The sequence below is a fragment of the Carcharodon carcharias genome, chromosome 8 (assembly GCF_017639515.1).
Source record: "Carcharodon carcharias isolate sCarCar2 chromosome 8, sCarCar2.pri, whole genome shotgun sequence".
NCBI classification, from domain to species: Eukaryota; Metazoa; Chordata; class Chondrichthyes; order Lamniformes; family Lamnidae; genus Carcharodon; species Carcharodon carcharias.
Window position 1 is genome coordinate 45,645,738 of NC_054474.1, and position 18,132 is coordinate 45,663,869.

The window sequence follows — 18,132 nt, forward strand, 5'->3', positions numbered from 1 at the left end:
AGTGGGAGGGGCTGTAAAATTCCATCTCTTTTTTTAAATCACGTCAGTTATTCAGTACTTAGTAGTTTATGAGGCAAAAATCCTGAAATTCTGAAAACAAATTATGTTTAATTTTGCTTGAATATTTTTAAGTTTCCTTGCAGCTTACCGATTACTTGTTCCTTCAAGCCAAGAATGCTATGTTAAACTTGTTAAAAAATACTCATTCATCCTCAACTGGAGTATTGTGTCCAGTGCTGAGCACTATACTTTAGGAAAGATGTGAAGGAATTAGAGTGCAGAAAGGACTCACTAGAACAGTTCCAGGGATGAGGAACTTCAGTTACCTGGATAGATTGGAGAAGTTGGGACTGTTTTCCTTGGCGAAAAGAAGGTTGAGGAGAAATTTGATGGAGGCATTCAAAATCATGAAAGGCCTGGACAGAGTAGATAGGGAGAAAATATTCCCATTGATGGAAGGATCAAGAACCAGAAGGCACAGGTTTAAGGTAATTGGCAAAAGAAGCAATGACAACACAAGGAAAAACTTTTCCATGTAGCGAATGGTTAGGATCTGGAATGTACTACCTGAGAGTGTAGTGGAGGTAGGTTCAATCTAGGCATTCAGGAGGGAATTGATTATCTGAAAAGGAAGAATGTGCAGAGCTACAAGAAATCAGGAGAGTGGCACTATGGGATTTATTTTTCTATTTCTTATAATTCTAGCCATGATCTTATGATTCTATGATTCTGTAAACATAAACAAATACAATTTAAATCTAGTTTTCTCATTAATTTGGGAAAACACATCCCACTGCCTTATGATCTCCCCTTCAGTAGGTCTCACTCTATTCAGTGCCACTCTCTGCTCGTTCTCTGTGTAGTGGTTATCAGCCTTTATTTCACATGTGCCCACCTATCCTTCTTTATCCCCTCCTGTGTCGCTCCTCTTCTTCTGTTTATCTCTTCGTAGGAGATTGTGGGAAGGGAAGAATGCAGACTTCTGAACCAGAATGAGACCTCATGGAACCAGGCCTGGGTAACTGACCAAGAAGGTTAGAGAGTAGGCCTCAGCTGTAGTAGCTGTAGTGAGAGGAGCAGGAATTGGGCTGGAATCATTATAGCAAGTTGCAGTGAGAAACAAAGGGTGGAATCATCCGTGCCCGTTGGCATCAGGCATGTTCAGCAGCATGAGTGGACAATATGGCGAGAAGGCCAAAAATCAGTTTCACAACATCATGAAACCAGTTTGCAATCGTCCACTCAGCCTGTCGATGGTGGGCCACGTTTCCCACCATTGCACATCGGGAACCTCATTGTAGTACATCTGCATATCATTACAAGGCCAGCCAACCAGAATCAACCCGCCCACCCCACCCGCCCAATGCTGGGTCATCCGCCCGCATCGGCATGATTGCACGCCAATGTGTTTCACAACAGCATATATAAGGTGCGCACTTGGCGGGCTACACTTTGAGGGGAACTCAGACGTGAGTGCATAGTAACATTGCGAACTGCTCATGAGAGTCACCTGTGGGAGCTCAAGGTTGAAGCAGCGTAAGGGTGGGGTGACAAGGGCTGCACTGTGATTGAAGCGGCTTGGGGAGGGGGAGAGGTGCAAGGGCTGCCCTGCAGTTGAAGGTAGTGCACAAGCCCATGCGGGGTGGGGAACGGCCACACACTAGGGAAATCTTGTATAAAGTGGCCATTCCTCTGCAGCTGAGACAGTTCAGATGAAGTCACATTGGCCTCTAGCTTATTTGCCCACTCAAATCAATGCAGAGGCATGAAAATGCCACAAAGTGCTCCAGAGCTTTTCACTCCTCGGGCACAGACTGCAAATTAAGGAGCATTTTAGTGGACTGCAGAACAGTTGGACGACTGGGCACTTTGTACAATCTCCGTGCTAAAGCTAGACATGGGCCAGTCACTGGTGGAGGAGCTCACAGCCCCTTGCAAAGTCATCACTCCAGTTTGGATCATTCTCCCCGATGGTTCAAGCCAACAGTGCAGACTTGCAGTGCGGGTTGGGAGAATGCTTGCACCTGAGCTGACAGCACAGCATGCAGTCCAGTGGGCAAAGCTGCCACCAATTGGTCAGGAGGTGTGGGGCAGAGGAGGAAGGGGTTTTGGGCAGCCATGCAGCACACTAATCTCTGGCCATCCAAGTGGTGGCCAGCACTCTCTGGGATGCGTTAAGGGGCCTTCAGACTTAACCAAGAGAGGTTCTTAGTACACCCAAGCTAACCCACACGTCTCTCTCTTTCATCCTGCAGGAGGAGTACATCAGGCTCTTGGGGCCTGGTGAACTAGCTATTTGCCTCGTGGCATACAGAGAGTGAAGGTGGCAGAGAAGAGAATGACAGAGGAGCCTGGCTATGCAGAGGTAGGACCAACACCCTCAGGAAGAAGGGGCAGCTGGGGCTCCCACACACGCCACCGAAGTGCCGCAGCAATTTGTTGCTGGTTGGCGCCTAGCTAGACCCAGGGTCTATAGATGCCACTTTTCATTCCTGCAGATGACCGAGAACCAGTGCCGCCAAAGACTGTGTGTGCTTAGGGAAATGGGCGATCACATCTCCCACCTGCTGCAGGATTTGGCGTCACGGGGACATGGAGGGTATCCACTGCCCGTGGCTGTGAAAGTGACAGCAGCACTCAGTTTTTACGCCAGTGGTTCCTTTCACGACTCCACAAGTGACCTCTGTGGGATATCACAATGCTCCATCCACAAATGCATCCCTGAGATCACGGATGCCATCTTCATGAAAGCCAGGATGCAAGTGCGATTGGATTTGTACAGATCTCGGGTGCAGGGTGCCATCGACTGCATTCATATGGCGCTCAGATCTCAGTCCACAACAAGTGGTCAACTATCTCAACCGCAAAGGGTTCCATTCGCTGAATATGCAGCTGCTGTCCCACCACCACAAACGCATCCTGCAGGCCTACGCACAGTTCCCAAGGAGTGTGCACAACTCCTACATTCTCAGTCGGTCACAGGTCCCTGATATCTCCCAGGGCCCACAGAGGCTGCAGGGGTGGCTCCTTGGGGACAAGGGTTACCTGCAGATGACGTAGCTGATGACATCCATGTGGCTTCCTCAGACTGCAGCAGAGCAAAGGTATAACAAGGCTCATACTGCAACTTGCAACTTGGTGCAGCAAACCATCAGGATACTGAAAATGAGGCTCTGGTGCCTGGATCAGTCTACTGGAGCCCTGCAATATAGCCCACAGAGGATGTCACCCATCACTGTTGCCTGCTGTGCCCTTTACAGCCTAGCACTGCTACGGAGAGAGTAGCTGGCTGAGGAGGAGATGGAGGAGCAGGAAGTCTCCTCCGATGAGGGGGCTTCGACGGTGATGGGGGTGAGGAGGCCCTCGAAGACCACGATGAGGCCTTCGCACTGGCCAGACAACACAGGCATGGTCGGGAAGCCCTCACAGCTGCTAAACTTGTGGAGGATGATGATGACAACAACATGCAGTGAGGAGACACCATAGATCCTCACATTGCATCCATGAACGTATGACTCCAGTTTGTTTATGGCAGCACACATATCCTCTGTGATAATGCTCCTGTCATGGAGGCGCAGTGGAGGCCCTAATAGTCACTCGATTGTAGGAGGATGATGATGACATGCAGTAAGGGCATTCCATAGACCTTCACATAGTCTCTGAGAATGTTTGACTCCTGTCTGACCGAGAGCAGCTCGCTTGCACTCTGTGTTCAGTATCATATCATGGAAATGCAGCCATGAAACTTAAAAGCACCTGATCCTTTGTCCACCTTCAGCACCTGACCCCTTCAGGAGCACAGTGTCACCGGTCATAGATGCTGACGAGATGGGGGCCAAGCCCATCTTAAAAGGTGCTGAGAGCACACAGACAGAATGACGGAATTCCATGACGCCTGCCGGCAGCAATAACTAGCACCATTGAGGTGCAGGCATCAATAATGTGTTGGGGGAGTGTGAGACAGACCACCACTTTGGTCTGAAGGCTGCACAAAGTATGGGGAAGAGGCCCTGGACTGAGACACCTGCCTTTAACTTGTGCAGAAAGGTTTCACATCTGAGTGACACGAACACAGCTCATTAGAACAAGGAACCACAGGCAGGGAGACATTGCTGAGAGTTTATTTACAATAGTGAACATTATGTACAAGTGATTAATACCCATGCCCAGACTGCGAAATCACATCTTCATAACTTTTCTAACCCTGCCGCTATGTCTTGGTGCTCCCTGGACATCCACAGTAGAGATGAAGGCAGCCTGCTGACTGCTATGCCCTGTCCATGATGACTTTGGCAGGCATCCTCTGGAGGACCACAGTCTGTTTTCAGGAGCCTGCTGTGCGGCAGTGACACCCTGCTCGACCTGTGGAACAGGAGCTGCTGAGGTCCCAGGATGAGGGAATTTGGATGGACTGGACACTCCCAGAGTCACCTGGATGGATGACCCCAGGTTGTGCACCTGCTGATTCTTCTCCCTATGGGTGCTCAAGGGTCCCTGACTGACTCCTTGAGGAGGAGTAGCTGGAGTGACATCGAACTGCCCCACACCCCTCTCACGTACACACTGTTGGAGGCCAATTATGGTGTCAGCGATGGAGTTTGGCCTGCATAGCAGTGCAGGAGCGACATCCTGGACTAAAGTCTCCATGGCGGCCGCCACCCTACCAGTGCTGACCTCGGTGCCTTGGCTTGCCGGCACTACCACTTCAGCCTGATGACAGACAGAGTCCTCCATCATGCCTTGCAATCTGAGGAGTGAACTGGACATCCCTTCCTGATTTTCCTGAGCTCACCTTTGCGGCTCCTGCAACCGAGATATTACTGAGTCCATCTGACTCGGACTCTGCAAATTTCCAGGCTCTGGCAATCCTCGGAGTGCCGGACACCAGGGAAGTCCCTGCAGCCACTTGCTGTGGATCAGAAAGTGTAATGTGCTCACCAAATTGTGATTCTGAGGCCATTCTAAAGCTAGGTCCCGCTGAGGTGTATGTCTATGTGCTGGTAGAGGGTGTGAGTGGGCGTTGTGACAGGTCTTCAAGGAAGGTGCCTTCAGATTCCTCTTTCGAAGTTTCTTTGGGACTTGATTGGAGGCCCTGGGTTGTGGACCCAGTCGGCTGCTTCTCAGATGTGCCTGCAATAACAAGGAAAGATAATTAGTGCATGGCAGTTGCCTGTGAAACAGGACACATCACTCACAGCATGGTTGTCTGATCGATGTTGCACTACTGGATCCTCACTTGGTAGGACACTGCCAACCTCACCACCAACATAGAAATAGTCCAGATAGTCATCAGCCAGCTGGATGGATCTGTTTTCCAAGTCCGTGAGGACCTTGATTTCAGGCATTCCTCCACCAGTCTGCGTCCTCTCCCTCTTGTTGTGTGCCAGCTTGTCTTGTATGAAGAGATAGAGAGAGTGTAAGCAGGACGCCTGCCAGGCCAGATGATAAGTATGCCTGGCATGTGTGGGTGGTGAGTGGTCCCATGGATGGGATGAGGATAATGAAGGTGTGTGTGAGACAGCCAATGGTAATGTCCCTTGAACCGGCAGTGAGTGAGATCCCTGTGGATGCGTGATGGGTTTGAGAGTGTGTGAGTCGAGAGTGACGAGAGCAACGACTTTCCCTGGAGATCATCATTCATCTTATTTTGGCGCTGGGTTGCTGTCCTCTTTTGCAGGGCAATGCCACAGACCACCGCCTCTCAAGCTGGATTAGTGTTGTTGCTGCCCATCCCATGGCCAGAGCAGGGGGATAGAGGACATCATGGCGAGCCTGCACTGCGTCCAAAAGGCCCTCAATGAACACGTCATTAAACCTGAGGGTTCCAGTCTTTTTGCCTTTCAGGGTTGTTCTTCCGTACAGCGGTCGTGGACTGGAAGCACTGCAAGGTGTGCATACAACTGCACTTGAAATATAGCGCCTAGCGTGATGAAGTGGTGAGGTGATCGCATGACAGGCGAATGAGAGCCCGCCTGTCATCGAAACTGCGTGTTTCCTATGAATGCATAACTAATGCGGTGGGATTGAGACGATACCGCATGAGAAGCAGCCAGCAGGTTAAACATCATTTTTCCCACCCCTACCTCAGTTAGTGTAAATCTGGCACGATTCCACCCAAAGAAAGAGATAGACATACAGACACACAAAGTGCACTGAAAAGAATGCAAAGAGGAAAACACAATGAGAAGTAAATACTAACGAGATGGAACTACCTTGCAATTACTACTTAGCTTAACAGTGCAATAAATCTAGTATGAAGAGCTGAAACAATAGGTTGAATTTTACAGGGGGTTGGTGGAGGAGGGAAATGTATTCCACCCATCTCCCTGTCAGCTGGAAAGTCGGGCATCAACTCACCAACTTTAAATCTGGCTGCCCCGCAGCGATAATATGCTGGGTGTGACCTTAATGACTTGAGAGTGGAAATTCTGCCCCTCAGGGACAGGAAATCCCATCCTCAAGAGCTGCCAGCCAATCTGCTTGGCCAGCAGCTCTGTAGTTCCGGCACTGACAAAAAACAGTTGTGATTACAAGGAGTCTCGTGATAAACGGAAGATGAAGGGGGTTGGTGGGGGGAGGGGGGGTTGGGTTTTAGAGGCCAGGAGGGTGATGGCCACAAAGTGGGGTTATCAGTGGGAAAGGGGGGTGGCATAGGCCCTCTCCACCACACCCCTTCCCCCATCCAAAGGAGATACCCCACCTTGCTTCCTGCCTTTAGTTCGTGCAGTGAAACCTGCCAGGCTGGTTGCCTTCCTTCTGCCTTCCCCAGCCACATGTCCTCATTACGGTAGCGGAGGGAGAATAGGGGGCGGGGGGGGGGGGGTGCGGTGTGTGTGCTGGGAGGGAAGGCAGTGGGCTGGCTACCCACTTTATTTTACTTTACACTGGCAGAGGAGGTCATTAAATTCACCCTACTATGTGCACTGAAGCACCTTATGTTTACAAATCATCCTTGCACAAGTTGATTCAGCTCCCTAGCACAATCAAGCTTTGATTATTTCCCAAGCTAGTTTTACTGAAAGTTACCAAAATGTAGTTCAACCAGCAATTTCCCTCTTAAAATTTTAAGAGTTTAAATTTGGAAGAAAAATGTCATAGCTGCCAGACTAAATGTAGAAATTATGCTTGTTAATATTATGGGATATACACTTTCAGCTTGTGACATCAGTGGAAAATTCCACTCAACACTAAATGGATGAGTTAAGTTTCAGCTAAAAAAACAAACTGGATCTCTATCTCATTTTTCACATAGCCTCCATTGTGGCTCCTTCAATCTGACTGAGCTAGCTACTTCTACACATTTAAATACATTTGGCATTAATATCTCTGGCTGGAAATGTTTATAATGTTAATAACACACCTCCATGTTAAGAAGCAACAAACCATGAACAACTCCTGCATTATTTTCCAGCATTAATGCACTGAGCTAAGAAATACTGCACAAAGACAGGAAAGTAAACAAAACCCTCAAACTTTCATTTCTGAAACCTGGAGCCAATAACCTTGGCCTCTAAGAAAATGACAATTTTCCCTACTGTAATTCAGGAAAAAGGATTGCTGTTTTGTAATTTTTCACTGATTAAAAAAAACTTTGTTCTCCAAATACCCAAGACAATGCCAACTAAAATCAAGCTTCCATTCAATTCCTCGCAATGTTGTAATCTGCGCTAATGATTATTACATACATACATGTTAATATGGCAAACATCTTGTTAAAACCAACTGGTAGTTAAACAGGTGATGGGCATTAATTATTCCAACTGAATAGAATAATAAGGTACAGCTGGAACACTGTGTGGAAGCTACTAGGAAATTAGTGGCACTGAGGAATTGACTTGGAAATAAACCAGTTTTAATCAAGAGACCTGCCTGGATTAATTCTTCCACCACAACCTCTATTGTGAGTAACATGGTAGCAGAGGATGAGCTTTAAGCTTTGCCGATTGATTGCTGTATATGAAGACTTCTGCCTCAGTCCTCTGAGGGAAAAGAAGTGTACTGTTCCAATAATTCAAGTTACGGAATGACGGAAGGATGGTGCAAAATTGCAAGCTTTGACTATCCACCAATTTTTTCTGACTCTGAACCTTATCAGCAATGGAAGGCTGAATTTGAAATGTGGACCCGGGTTACTGCTATACCCCAGAAGCAGCAAGGTATGCTTTGGCGTTCTCATTACCAGCCAAAAGTAAGATAAGGAGTAAAGTATTGTCAGAGCGGAAAGTGGATGATTTGGATCATGACGAGGGATTAAACCATTTGATACAATTTTTGGATAAGTTCTACAAAAAGAATGAGTTACTGGAAGCGTATGAGGTATGACAAAAAGCGTGTCTGGGGTGGTGACTGTAGACATTTAAACCCAAAAAATGCACGGGGAATGGTTAATTGGTGTTTTCGGTGTGATTCCAAATACCATTATGCAATGAACTGTCCACAGCGAAGGAATCGTTTTTTGAAGTGACCCACGAGGCGGTTCATCTGAAACTGAAAATGATGATGGTGAACATCATGATGGAATTGTATTGATCACTGAGAGTTTGAATCTGGTGATGAGTATCTTGACGGGAGATTCCTTCAACAGTGCAGTTCTGGACAGTGGTTGCACTTCTACAGTGTGTGAAATGGACTGGCTTAACTGCTATCTGGAGTCTCTCAATGCGGCAGACCAGCAGAAGTTCAAGGAGTATGAAAGCTCTACCTGCTTCAGGTTCAGAGATGGCAATACATTAACATCCTCCAAACAGGTGGTCCTCGCTTGTAAGATAGCAGGGATCAATCTGCTTATCAGTGCTGACGTGGTTTCTAGCGAGATACCGCTAATGTTGAGTCGATCTGCGATGAAGGCAGCTCAGATGACGCTAGATATGAAGAATGAAAGAGCAGTCGTGTTTGGGAAAAATGTGGATCTCCATCTTATTCGGTCAGGCCATTACTGCTTGCCACTAAAGAAGCCAGAGATTTCTCATCAAAAAGTTCATGAAGTTTTATTAACTGCTGAGAATGAGAATTTGGTGGACAAAAAGATAATTTGGAAATTACATACAGTTTACACATTCGGCGCTTCAAACTGAAGATTCTGCTTTGAGATGCGGGACTGCTCGATAAAGGATATGATGATCTTATTGAACGAGTCACTGATCAGTGTAAAATTTGCCTTAAATATCGCAAGACACCACCACAACCTGTTGAGAGCTTGCCACTAGCCAGGGAGTTTAACGATGCAGTGGCAATGGACTTGAAAGTTTGGGACAAGGATAGGGGTATTTTTTTACTACACTTCATAGATATGGCAACCAGATTTAGTCCATCCATTGTGATACATAGTAAAGACAAAAGGACCATTGTCGATAAGGTCGTGGAGATATGGGTAGGAACAGGATTAGGAACACCAACAAAGTTCCTCACAGATAATGGTGGGGAATTTGTCAATGAGGAATTTCGAGATGTGCGAAAATTTAAACATCATAGTTATGCACGCTGCAGCTGAGAGCCCATTTAGTAATGATCTTTGTAAAAGAAACCATGCAGTAATAGATGACATGTTACATAAAATATTAGCTGATCAACCAAGTTCTAAACTGCAAATGGCACTAGCATGGGCGGTGCACGCAAAGAACTTCTTGCAAATGGTTGGGAGGTACAGTCCATATCAGTTGGCATACGGTAGAAATCCGAAGTTACCTTCGGTGTTGTCAGATGCTCCCCCTGCTCTAGAAGGGACTATCGTTAGCTCCACTTTTTCTGCTCATCTGAACACTTTGCATGCGGGCAGAAAAGCTTTCATTAAAGCTGAGGTTTCGGAGAAAATTTGGCAGGCCCTACGGCATGGCATAAGACCATCAGGAATACAGTTTAGACAAGGAGACATGGTATATTGTAAAAGGGAAGGCCAGAAAGAGTGGAAAGGACCTGGCAAGGTTATAGGGAGTGATGGGAAAGTAGTAATTGTGCAACACGGTAATCAAACTGTTAGGGTACATTCTTCACCGTTAATTGGTACTGACTATACCTTTATAGGTTCTAAACAGGACATGGAACATGAGGCACCATGCACTTCACATACACATACACTGGGTAGTTATGAGGAGCAGATGATAGCAGATACAGGGTTGATTGACTATGAACAAAGTAATACTGAGGTACAGGACAACGCTATTCATCCAAAAGGGCAACTACCCAAAGTTGGAACAAAGGTAACATACATGCCAGAAGGGACCAGTGTGTGAAGGGATGCCACCATCATAGTTAGGGCAGGAAAGGCCACTGGTGAATACAAACATTGACTAAATGTGCAGGATGAAGGACAGAAGACAAGACCTATCGATTGGCAAACCGAGGTAAAGATGTGGAAACCCAGAAAGCGCAGTATGACTTCTGACAGTGGACCAGAAAGTAGTCGTGGCCCTAGAAAAAGATCATGGACTTACGAACGGAGTTCTGTTCGCATGGGAGGATGATCAGATAGTAGCAGTCCAGAAAGGGAGAGGAACGTGAGTAGAGGCAGTAGTTTAACAAGGAAGACTTGAGAGCAAGCTAGCAATCTCAATAGAAGTCCTTATGACCGAGAGATTCTAGTAGCTGCTAATAAATTGCAAAGTAAGCTGATAGAGGAAGCCAAATGGAAAGATTTAAAAAGTTGGAATTTGGGGTATATTCTGAAATACCTGACAGAGGACAGCCAGCTTTATCTCACAGATGGATCAGTACAGAAAAAGTGCTCCCAGATGGCAGATATAAGGCCAAAGCGAGATTAGCAGCCCGAGGCTTTGAAGAGAGACTAGGAAATCAGGATGTCAGAGTGGACTTACCTACTGCGGGGAAAGTGAGTTTGAAGATTTTTTTTTAACCTATTTTGGCATCCTATTCCTGGGAGTGCAAATCGAATGATATAAAGGCTGTGTTTTTACAGGGGGAGAAGTTTCAAAGAGAAGTTTTTTTGAAATCACCCAAAGAAGCCAGGGATGTAGAAGGAAAGCTATGGAAATTGAATAAGTGTGTTTATGGGTTGAATGATGCATCCAGAGTATGGTATTTTTCTGTGAGGTCTGTCTTGTTGAAAACAGGTTGCATTCAGTTAAAGGCAGACCCCGCGATGTTCTACTGGTACCATAAGGAGAAACTAGCTGGGATCTTTATCATGCATGTTGATGATTTCCTGTGGGATGGATCTGTAGAATTTGAACAATGGGTAATTGAGAAGATAAAGAAGAAATTCAAAGTGGGAAGTCAAGCTTCTGGGGCCTTAAAATACATAGATTTCGACATTAAGCAGAGCAAGTTAAGAGTGACATTGAATCAACAATCTTGCCTAGAAAATGTTAATTTTATCCCAATAACTCGTGGTAGATCTTCACAAAAAGAGGATCCTGCTACCATGGAAGAAATGGAACAATTGAGAAGTTTGATTGGGCACTTGAACTGGTTGTGCACTCCAACTAGGCCTGATGCTAGTTATGATGTGTTGGACCTGAGTACCATGGTGAAACCTGTGACAGTGAACAAGTTCTGAGAGCAAATAAACACTTTAAAAAATTAAATTCTGAGAGGTCTGTGCTCAAGTTTCCAGCCTTGGGTGATCCAGAAGATATGAGGTTGGTCATTTTTAGTGATGGTTCACATGCCAATCTTCTGGATGGGTACTCAAGCACAGCAGGGTTCATCATACTCTTGGTTGAAAAGAATGATAAATGTTGCCCACTGGCTTGGGAGTCCAAGAAAATAAAAAGGGTAGTGAAAAGCATTTTAGCCTTAGTAGAGACTTTAGATATGGAGGTTTACTTGGCCGATATATTGACAGAAATATTATACAAGGGGCAATGCAGGAAAAGTTTGTCCATAGAAAGTTCTGTTGATAATTGGTCTCTTTGGGACAACATTCATTCCATGAAAAGTGTCACAGAAAAAAGACTATGAATAAACCTAACCAGCATAAAGGAGACGTTAGAAAGAAAAGAGATCTCTAAGATAAAATGAGTTGATGCAAGTCACCAACTACCAGACTGTTTTACAAAAGTGCCTGCTCTAAAAAATTGTTAAATGTGTTGGAAGGGGGGTGTCTTATAATGATGCAATGAAAAAAGAATTGTTTTTGTTTTATAAGGTGTATATATGTGGTAAAAGAAAATCGGGAATTATAGACATGGAAATACATGACATCATTTCCTTCTGTTTGTTTTTTAAAAAGTGTTCAAGTATTTTTTAAATACGGCAATCATCTTGTTAAAACCAATTGGTAGTTAAACAGGTAATGGGCATTAATTATTCCAAATGAATAGAATAAAAAGGTATAGCTGGAACACTTTGTGTGGAAGCTACTAGGAAGTTAGTGGCACTGAGGAATTGTCTTGGAAATAAACCAGCTTTAACCAAGAGACCTATTGTGAGTAACAATACATACAAACATATGAATTAGGAACAGGAGTAGGCCACTCAGCCCCTTGAGCATGCTTCACCATTTAATAAGATCATGGCTGATCGAATGTAACCTCAACCCCACATTCCTGCCTATGTCTGATAACTTTTTGTCCACTTGTTAATTAAAAATCTATCTAGCTCTGCCTCAAAGACTGCTTCCACCACCTTTTCAGGAAGAGAGCTCCAAAGATTCAGTCCTCAGAGAAAAAAATTCTCCTCATCTGTGTCCTAAATGTGCGACCCTTATTTTTAAACAGTGACCCCTAGTTCTAGATTCTCCCACAACAGGAAACATCCTCTCCACATACACCCTGTCAGGACCCCTCAGGATCTTAAAGGTTTCAATTAAGTCATCTTTTACTCTAAGTTCCAATGGATACAAGTCTAACCTGTCCAGCTCAGCCTCCAGCTTGATGACTCTGAGCCAGTTTCTCAAGTCGCAACCACTTACTGCAGACATGTTTGCCCTGGATCACAATGTTATCCAGGAGCTCCCACAAGCTGCAGCCTTGACACATCGCCTGTCCTGCCATCCTTTAATATGTTTTAAATAATTACTTAATTATATTAATCACTTATTTACATTGCTTTAAGTTTTATTAACTTTACCACCAATTTGTGTACTATTTTAAACTTTAGGGATAGAATAGAACTTAACCACTTGCCAGATACTCACCAAACAACTAGCTCCTTTCCCTGTAGTAGAACAAGAACAAAATGCTATGGGGTGAGAAAGATAGAAAAAGGAAACAAACACTTCCTTCCCCCTACCCTGCCCTTCCCCCCGCTCCCCTCTCACCAAACTCCCAAGTTTTCACTTGGTTAGCTCAGCTACACTCAGTTTATTTGAATATCTCAAAAAAAATGAGTCCGGAAAGCATTTTACAAAGTTAGATGATTATTATATACACAGTTCTGTTGTTATCGGGGGGTGGGGGGGCTACTGAGACTAGATTCTGGATTACATGTCTTACATTGGGGAATAGAGAAAAGCAACTCTACATGAGAACTATTTTCCAGGTTTTTGTTTTACATAAGGTTTCCAAAAGAACGTTTCTTAAAAAAAAACCTCTGCTTCAACATTACCTGAAACCTCTAATCTGACAATTGAAAGACAGATCCTCTCTTTCATTAGTATATCCATTTAGTTTCATTGGCTATGTGCTGGTGGAGAACATTACGTACCATTTTAAATGTCACAACAGGGCAGCATGAGTCACTGAGAACTTGATCATTCAGAAACCAGGTCATCTTTCCATTTATTTCAGAAATTGCTTTAGAACTTGACTTTTATTAGGCAATAACCAAAACAACAACAGAAAAAAATGACTTAAAGGTGTTTAGATTTGAATGAATATACTCTGGTCACATGAACATCTTTTGATGTGGTGGGAAACAGAGTCAAATTAATTGAAATTAGTGTGCACGACGAGGACAGGCATCTACTCCTGAACCTAAATAATGAGGCATGAGGCACCCCTCATATTGGTCCTTGGGAATCATTTCCATTGAGTTGGTGCACTTTTGACTACAACAGGAAGCATGCTAGCGCAGCACAAAGATCATCGTCATGGTCCATAGTTAAGTGAGAGGTGGAGGGTATGTGGAGTGGGGGTGGGTACCAGAAAGGGGGGACAGGAGGTGGGGGGGAGGGGGGAGGAGGGTTGGGATTAACCATCGTTAGAATGGGAGGTAGCTGGGGTTGAGATAATAATGGGTGGAAGGAAGGAAGTAGCAGTGGCCAAGCTGAGGAAGAAAGAAAAATCACCATCTGGCAGACACCACATTCTCTTAATGCAGGGTTTGGCATGAGTACTCCTATTCCTTCCAGATTCAGCTAAGTATATTAAAAAAAACCTTAACTTTCTAGTTGCTGCTTCATATAGAGGCACTTTATGATTCATATGTCGACCTGGTTTTCTTGAGTCTGGCACCAGCTACCTCAGGGAAGAGCGTAAGGGTCCTTATTATCACATGCAAAGGATCTAATGTGTTTTTCAAGCATAAGCATTTGACAAACGATAATGGCCAGGATTTCCCCGTCGGTGATTTGGGGGCGGGGCCCGCTCGCCGATGGGAAAATGAGGCGGGATGACATTGGGAGGAACCCCCAACGCCATCCAGGTCCTTTTAAATAGTCAGGAAGGCGGGCAAAATCAACTGTCCGCCCGCCAACCTGTCAATGGCCAATTAAGGCCATTGAGAGGGTAATTAAGATTGTTAAGGACCTGCCCTTCCAACCTTAAGGCTGGCGGGCAGGCCAGGGGCCCCAGCAGGCTCCTGATAATACATGAAACCTCATCCACTAGCGGGATGGGTTTCATGTTCCTTTTTAAAAACGTTAATAAATGTTATGTTATATTTATTAACATGTCCCATCTCATGTGACATTGTCACATGAGGGGCACATGTTAGTAAGTTTTATATTCTTCTATTTTTAATGTTTTTGATCTGTCACTGATCTCCCTGAGACAGCACTTTGCCTCTTTGACAGGTGGGGAATCCCCCCTCATCCCCGGAACAGGAAGCGCATAACACTTCCTGTCGGGCAGGCCGCTGGGTGGGCCAACTCAAAATCGCAGTGGGCCCCATTTCGACGGCGGAGTTCAGCTGCCCACTCGCCACCGAGCCGGTGGGGCCTGCCCTCCCATCGAGGTAAGAATTCTGCCCAATGTTTTTGCCTTTACCAATATGAAAGGCTTTATACTTGCAGCTCATAATGAGCGTACGCTTCCTGCCACCATACTGGAGTCTTAGGAAGCCATTTAGCACCTTGCATGGCTGAGTTTTGAGTCCATAGGCTTTGGTGGTTCACCAGTAATTTTGCATTTACATAGTTAACTAATCAGGCCTGTACTGCATAGGCAGTAGCATAAAGAGTGTCCATTGGTATAATAACTGATTATACGAGAAAGCTCAAAGCACTTCATACAATTAGTCTTCAAGTACACGACCTGTTAATGATATTGGCAAACATGCAGAGCCTAAATTTCATTTACAATTTCACTAACAACCTTCTCGTAATTATTTATGCCACATTAAAGAAGAAGAATTATGACTTAATGCACTGGCCAGTAAACAAATAATGCCTGACCTGCTGACTGGTTCCAGCATCATTTGTTTTTATTTCAAATGTAGCATTTGACTTTATGCAACTACAATGAAATTCATTAGCTGAATAAAATATTTACCTGAACATCTCCCTACCCAGTTTGTCTAAATCCTAAATGTACAACATCTAAGTGTTAAAATACCATGTTGTATGATAAAAAATAGAATCAGATCACAAACTAGAGCACTGCTGTCTCTTGGAGGAAAAAAAATGAACTGCAGATAGCAGTGTGCTTAAATATATTCTTGTTAAACATTATTCCACCTCGTTTATTCTTAGTAGTGGCTTTCTCCAGAGTACATGAGGGCCCCATGTCTCCACAAACACCAATTCATCCACTCCTACATCCCATCCTCATGTTTCACTGGCTCCACATCCCAGAGAATGAGCTTCAAAGACACCTTCTCTCAAATCTTTCCATTATCTCACACCACCCTATGTCAGTGATCTCCTCTAGCCATGCTTTCCTACAACACCTTTTACCCTTCTCCTTGTTCCCTGTTTTCTCTAATCAATCACTGATCAATGTTCCTTCATTCACTATGCCCTCCATCTGGGACTCTCTTAAAACGTCAAGACTCTTATCTTCAATTATGCTCTAATCCTCACCAACTTTTGTTTTCCTCTTTCTGTTTAGTGCTCTATGAAGCACAGACATCTTGCTGCAGATGAGGGAGTTGTTCTTATTCCCATTTTGATTATACAAGGCTTTTTTCTATGCTCCAACCCCCATTTACAGAAAAAAAACTTTCATTGCTCTTTAGGTCTCTCAAAATATGCGACACCTCAAAGGGCAGGAAGATAACAACTCTCGAGCTGATAAAATGACATAAGTGATATTAATTCAAAACAAAACAAGGCAATATTAAAATAGAGGAAAAAAAGACATATCTGAAACCCAAAGAGTATGTGTGACAAAGAACATGAGTTGGGCTGAGAAAAGGGGCCAATAGAGTATCATGTTTCTTAATGAAAGAAACTTTCTTTGTGCCCTGTTGCCATGGGGGGCACACTAAAGCTGTTTAGAAAACAATCTTTAGTAACAAGGCCATGACCCAGTCCCAGAATCTCAATCTCAATTCACAACAGCCACAACAAATGAGTCAAAGCTGAATCCTGGACAAGGTTCCAGCCTTGTACATGATGATTCTGTCATGAATCTGCTTAGTTACGGTTGCAGCGTGCAGGCAGGTCCAAGGATTTTCACCGTTTAGAAGAGTTGACAGTGAAACAAGTGAAAAATTGATAATAGCTGTTCCTTGAAAGCCTCCCCATTTTAGTATACATCCAACAGAACTTGTATTATAGCTTAAATTATGTGTGCTCATATTCAGAATGCTCTATTTTTCAGACATACATTTAATTATTGCAGTCATTTTTTTCCCTTTTGTTTTTCTCCAGGGAGACAACGCATGACTTGCTCTCACAAAAGACATTACTTAATTGAAATACAGACCAGTGAAGAAACACACAGAATAATAAAGAATACCTACAAACTCTGAATTTGCTGCAATTCGGACTGAAATGAATTTTGCAAAAATGATGAACATACTTAACTGGATTTTAGGTCATTTTTATTTTAACTTCTATTTCCCTTTTCTTAGTCACTGTTTGAAACTAGATTCACAAGCACTGGAAATACATGTATGGATTTTCAATTTCAATTTCTAATTTTTCCAGTTTGGAACACATGGACCAGCAATCTGTGAACCTCATTTTGTAGCGATAAGTACCAGACATACAGCTCAGATTGGCTAGTTTGAAAACCACCAAACTGGAATTATAGACCTCATACAGCAGTAATAATTATGTTCATCCTTACTGGCTCTCTGCCATCCATGGCCTCTATCCACAGCCTTCTGTCCTCCTCAGAAAGTGCCTGCATGGTGATCATGCTTGTCCTGTAGAGTACAGAATACAATCAAAACTGTCCACTACAAATGATCCTTTCAAGAGTTTAAATGCATAGTATTTGCTTGAACAAACAAGGTTTTTCTCTTAAATGGAATCCACTTGACTTCACTCCAAAAGCACCTCAGAGACCTGCGTCTTGTTTTACTGCAAATAGCAGGGCATGGCAGTACAGAGAAGAAGAAAAAAAGAAACGAACTTGACCAACACTTAGATTTGGATGAAATTTTTCTGATATAACATTCTTTGAATTCATGATAAATTTCCATTTAAAAATCTATCATATTTTGAAGTTTTTTTTAAAGTGGAGAAATAAAGTTTAGATTACCGCAAAGTAGTCAATCAGGAATATTCAATTCTAAACTTCAACCATCTTTGGAACAATGCAATCATGTTGAAAAGCAATATTGTTCATTTACAAATTTTCATCCTGTTGACAACTGCCAAACTACTTCTGAGATTATAAGAGTTTTCCAGGGTTAAATAGCAGCCAGGATCTGTCTCCAACTCACTCAGTTTCAAATGAGGTTGGGCTCCTGCCAACAGAAAGTTTTAGTTTGAAACAATGGAGCACAAAACATTTTCAGAGAATTAACATTGAAGGTCCACTGTTAAGCACCTTGCAATCTCAGCTGTAACCTGATTTGGTTTTTGCAAAGGATGTGGAAAAGATGTGTCATTCTCCAGCACAG

The 18,132-nt window shown here is 43.9% G+C and overlaps 1 protein-coding gene across 5 annotated transcripts in view; it reads right to left on the minus strand.

Moving 5' to 3' along the window:
• The window catches only part of LOC121281050 (rho GTPase-activating protein 26-like), a 256,436-nt gene that overhangs the window by 109,487 nt on the left and 128,817 nt on the right, over window positions 1-18,132 (minus strand). For all 5 annotated transcript variants that reach the window (XM_041193653.1, XM_041193651.1, XM_041193652.1 and 2 more), the window contains exon 11: window positions 17,352-17,430. In XM_041193653.1, the coding sequence (XP_041049587.1) occupies window positions 17,352-17,430 (79 nt within the window). The remainder of the gene's footprint in view (window positions 1-17,351; window positions 17,431-18,132) is intronic.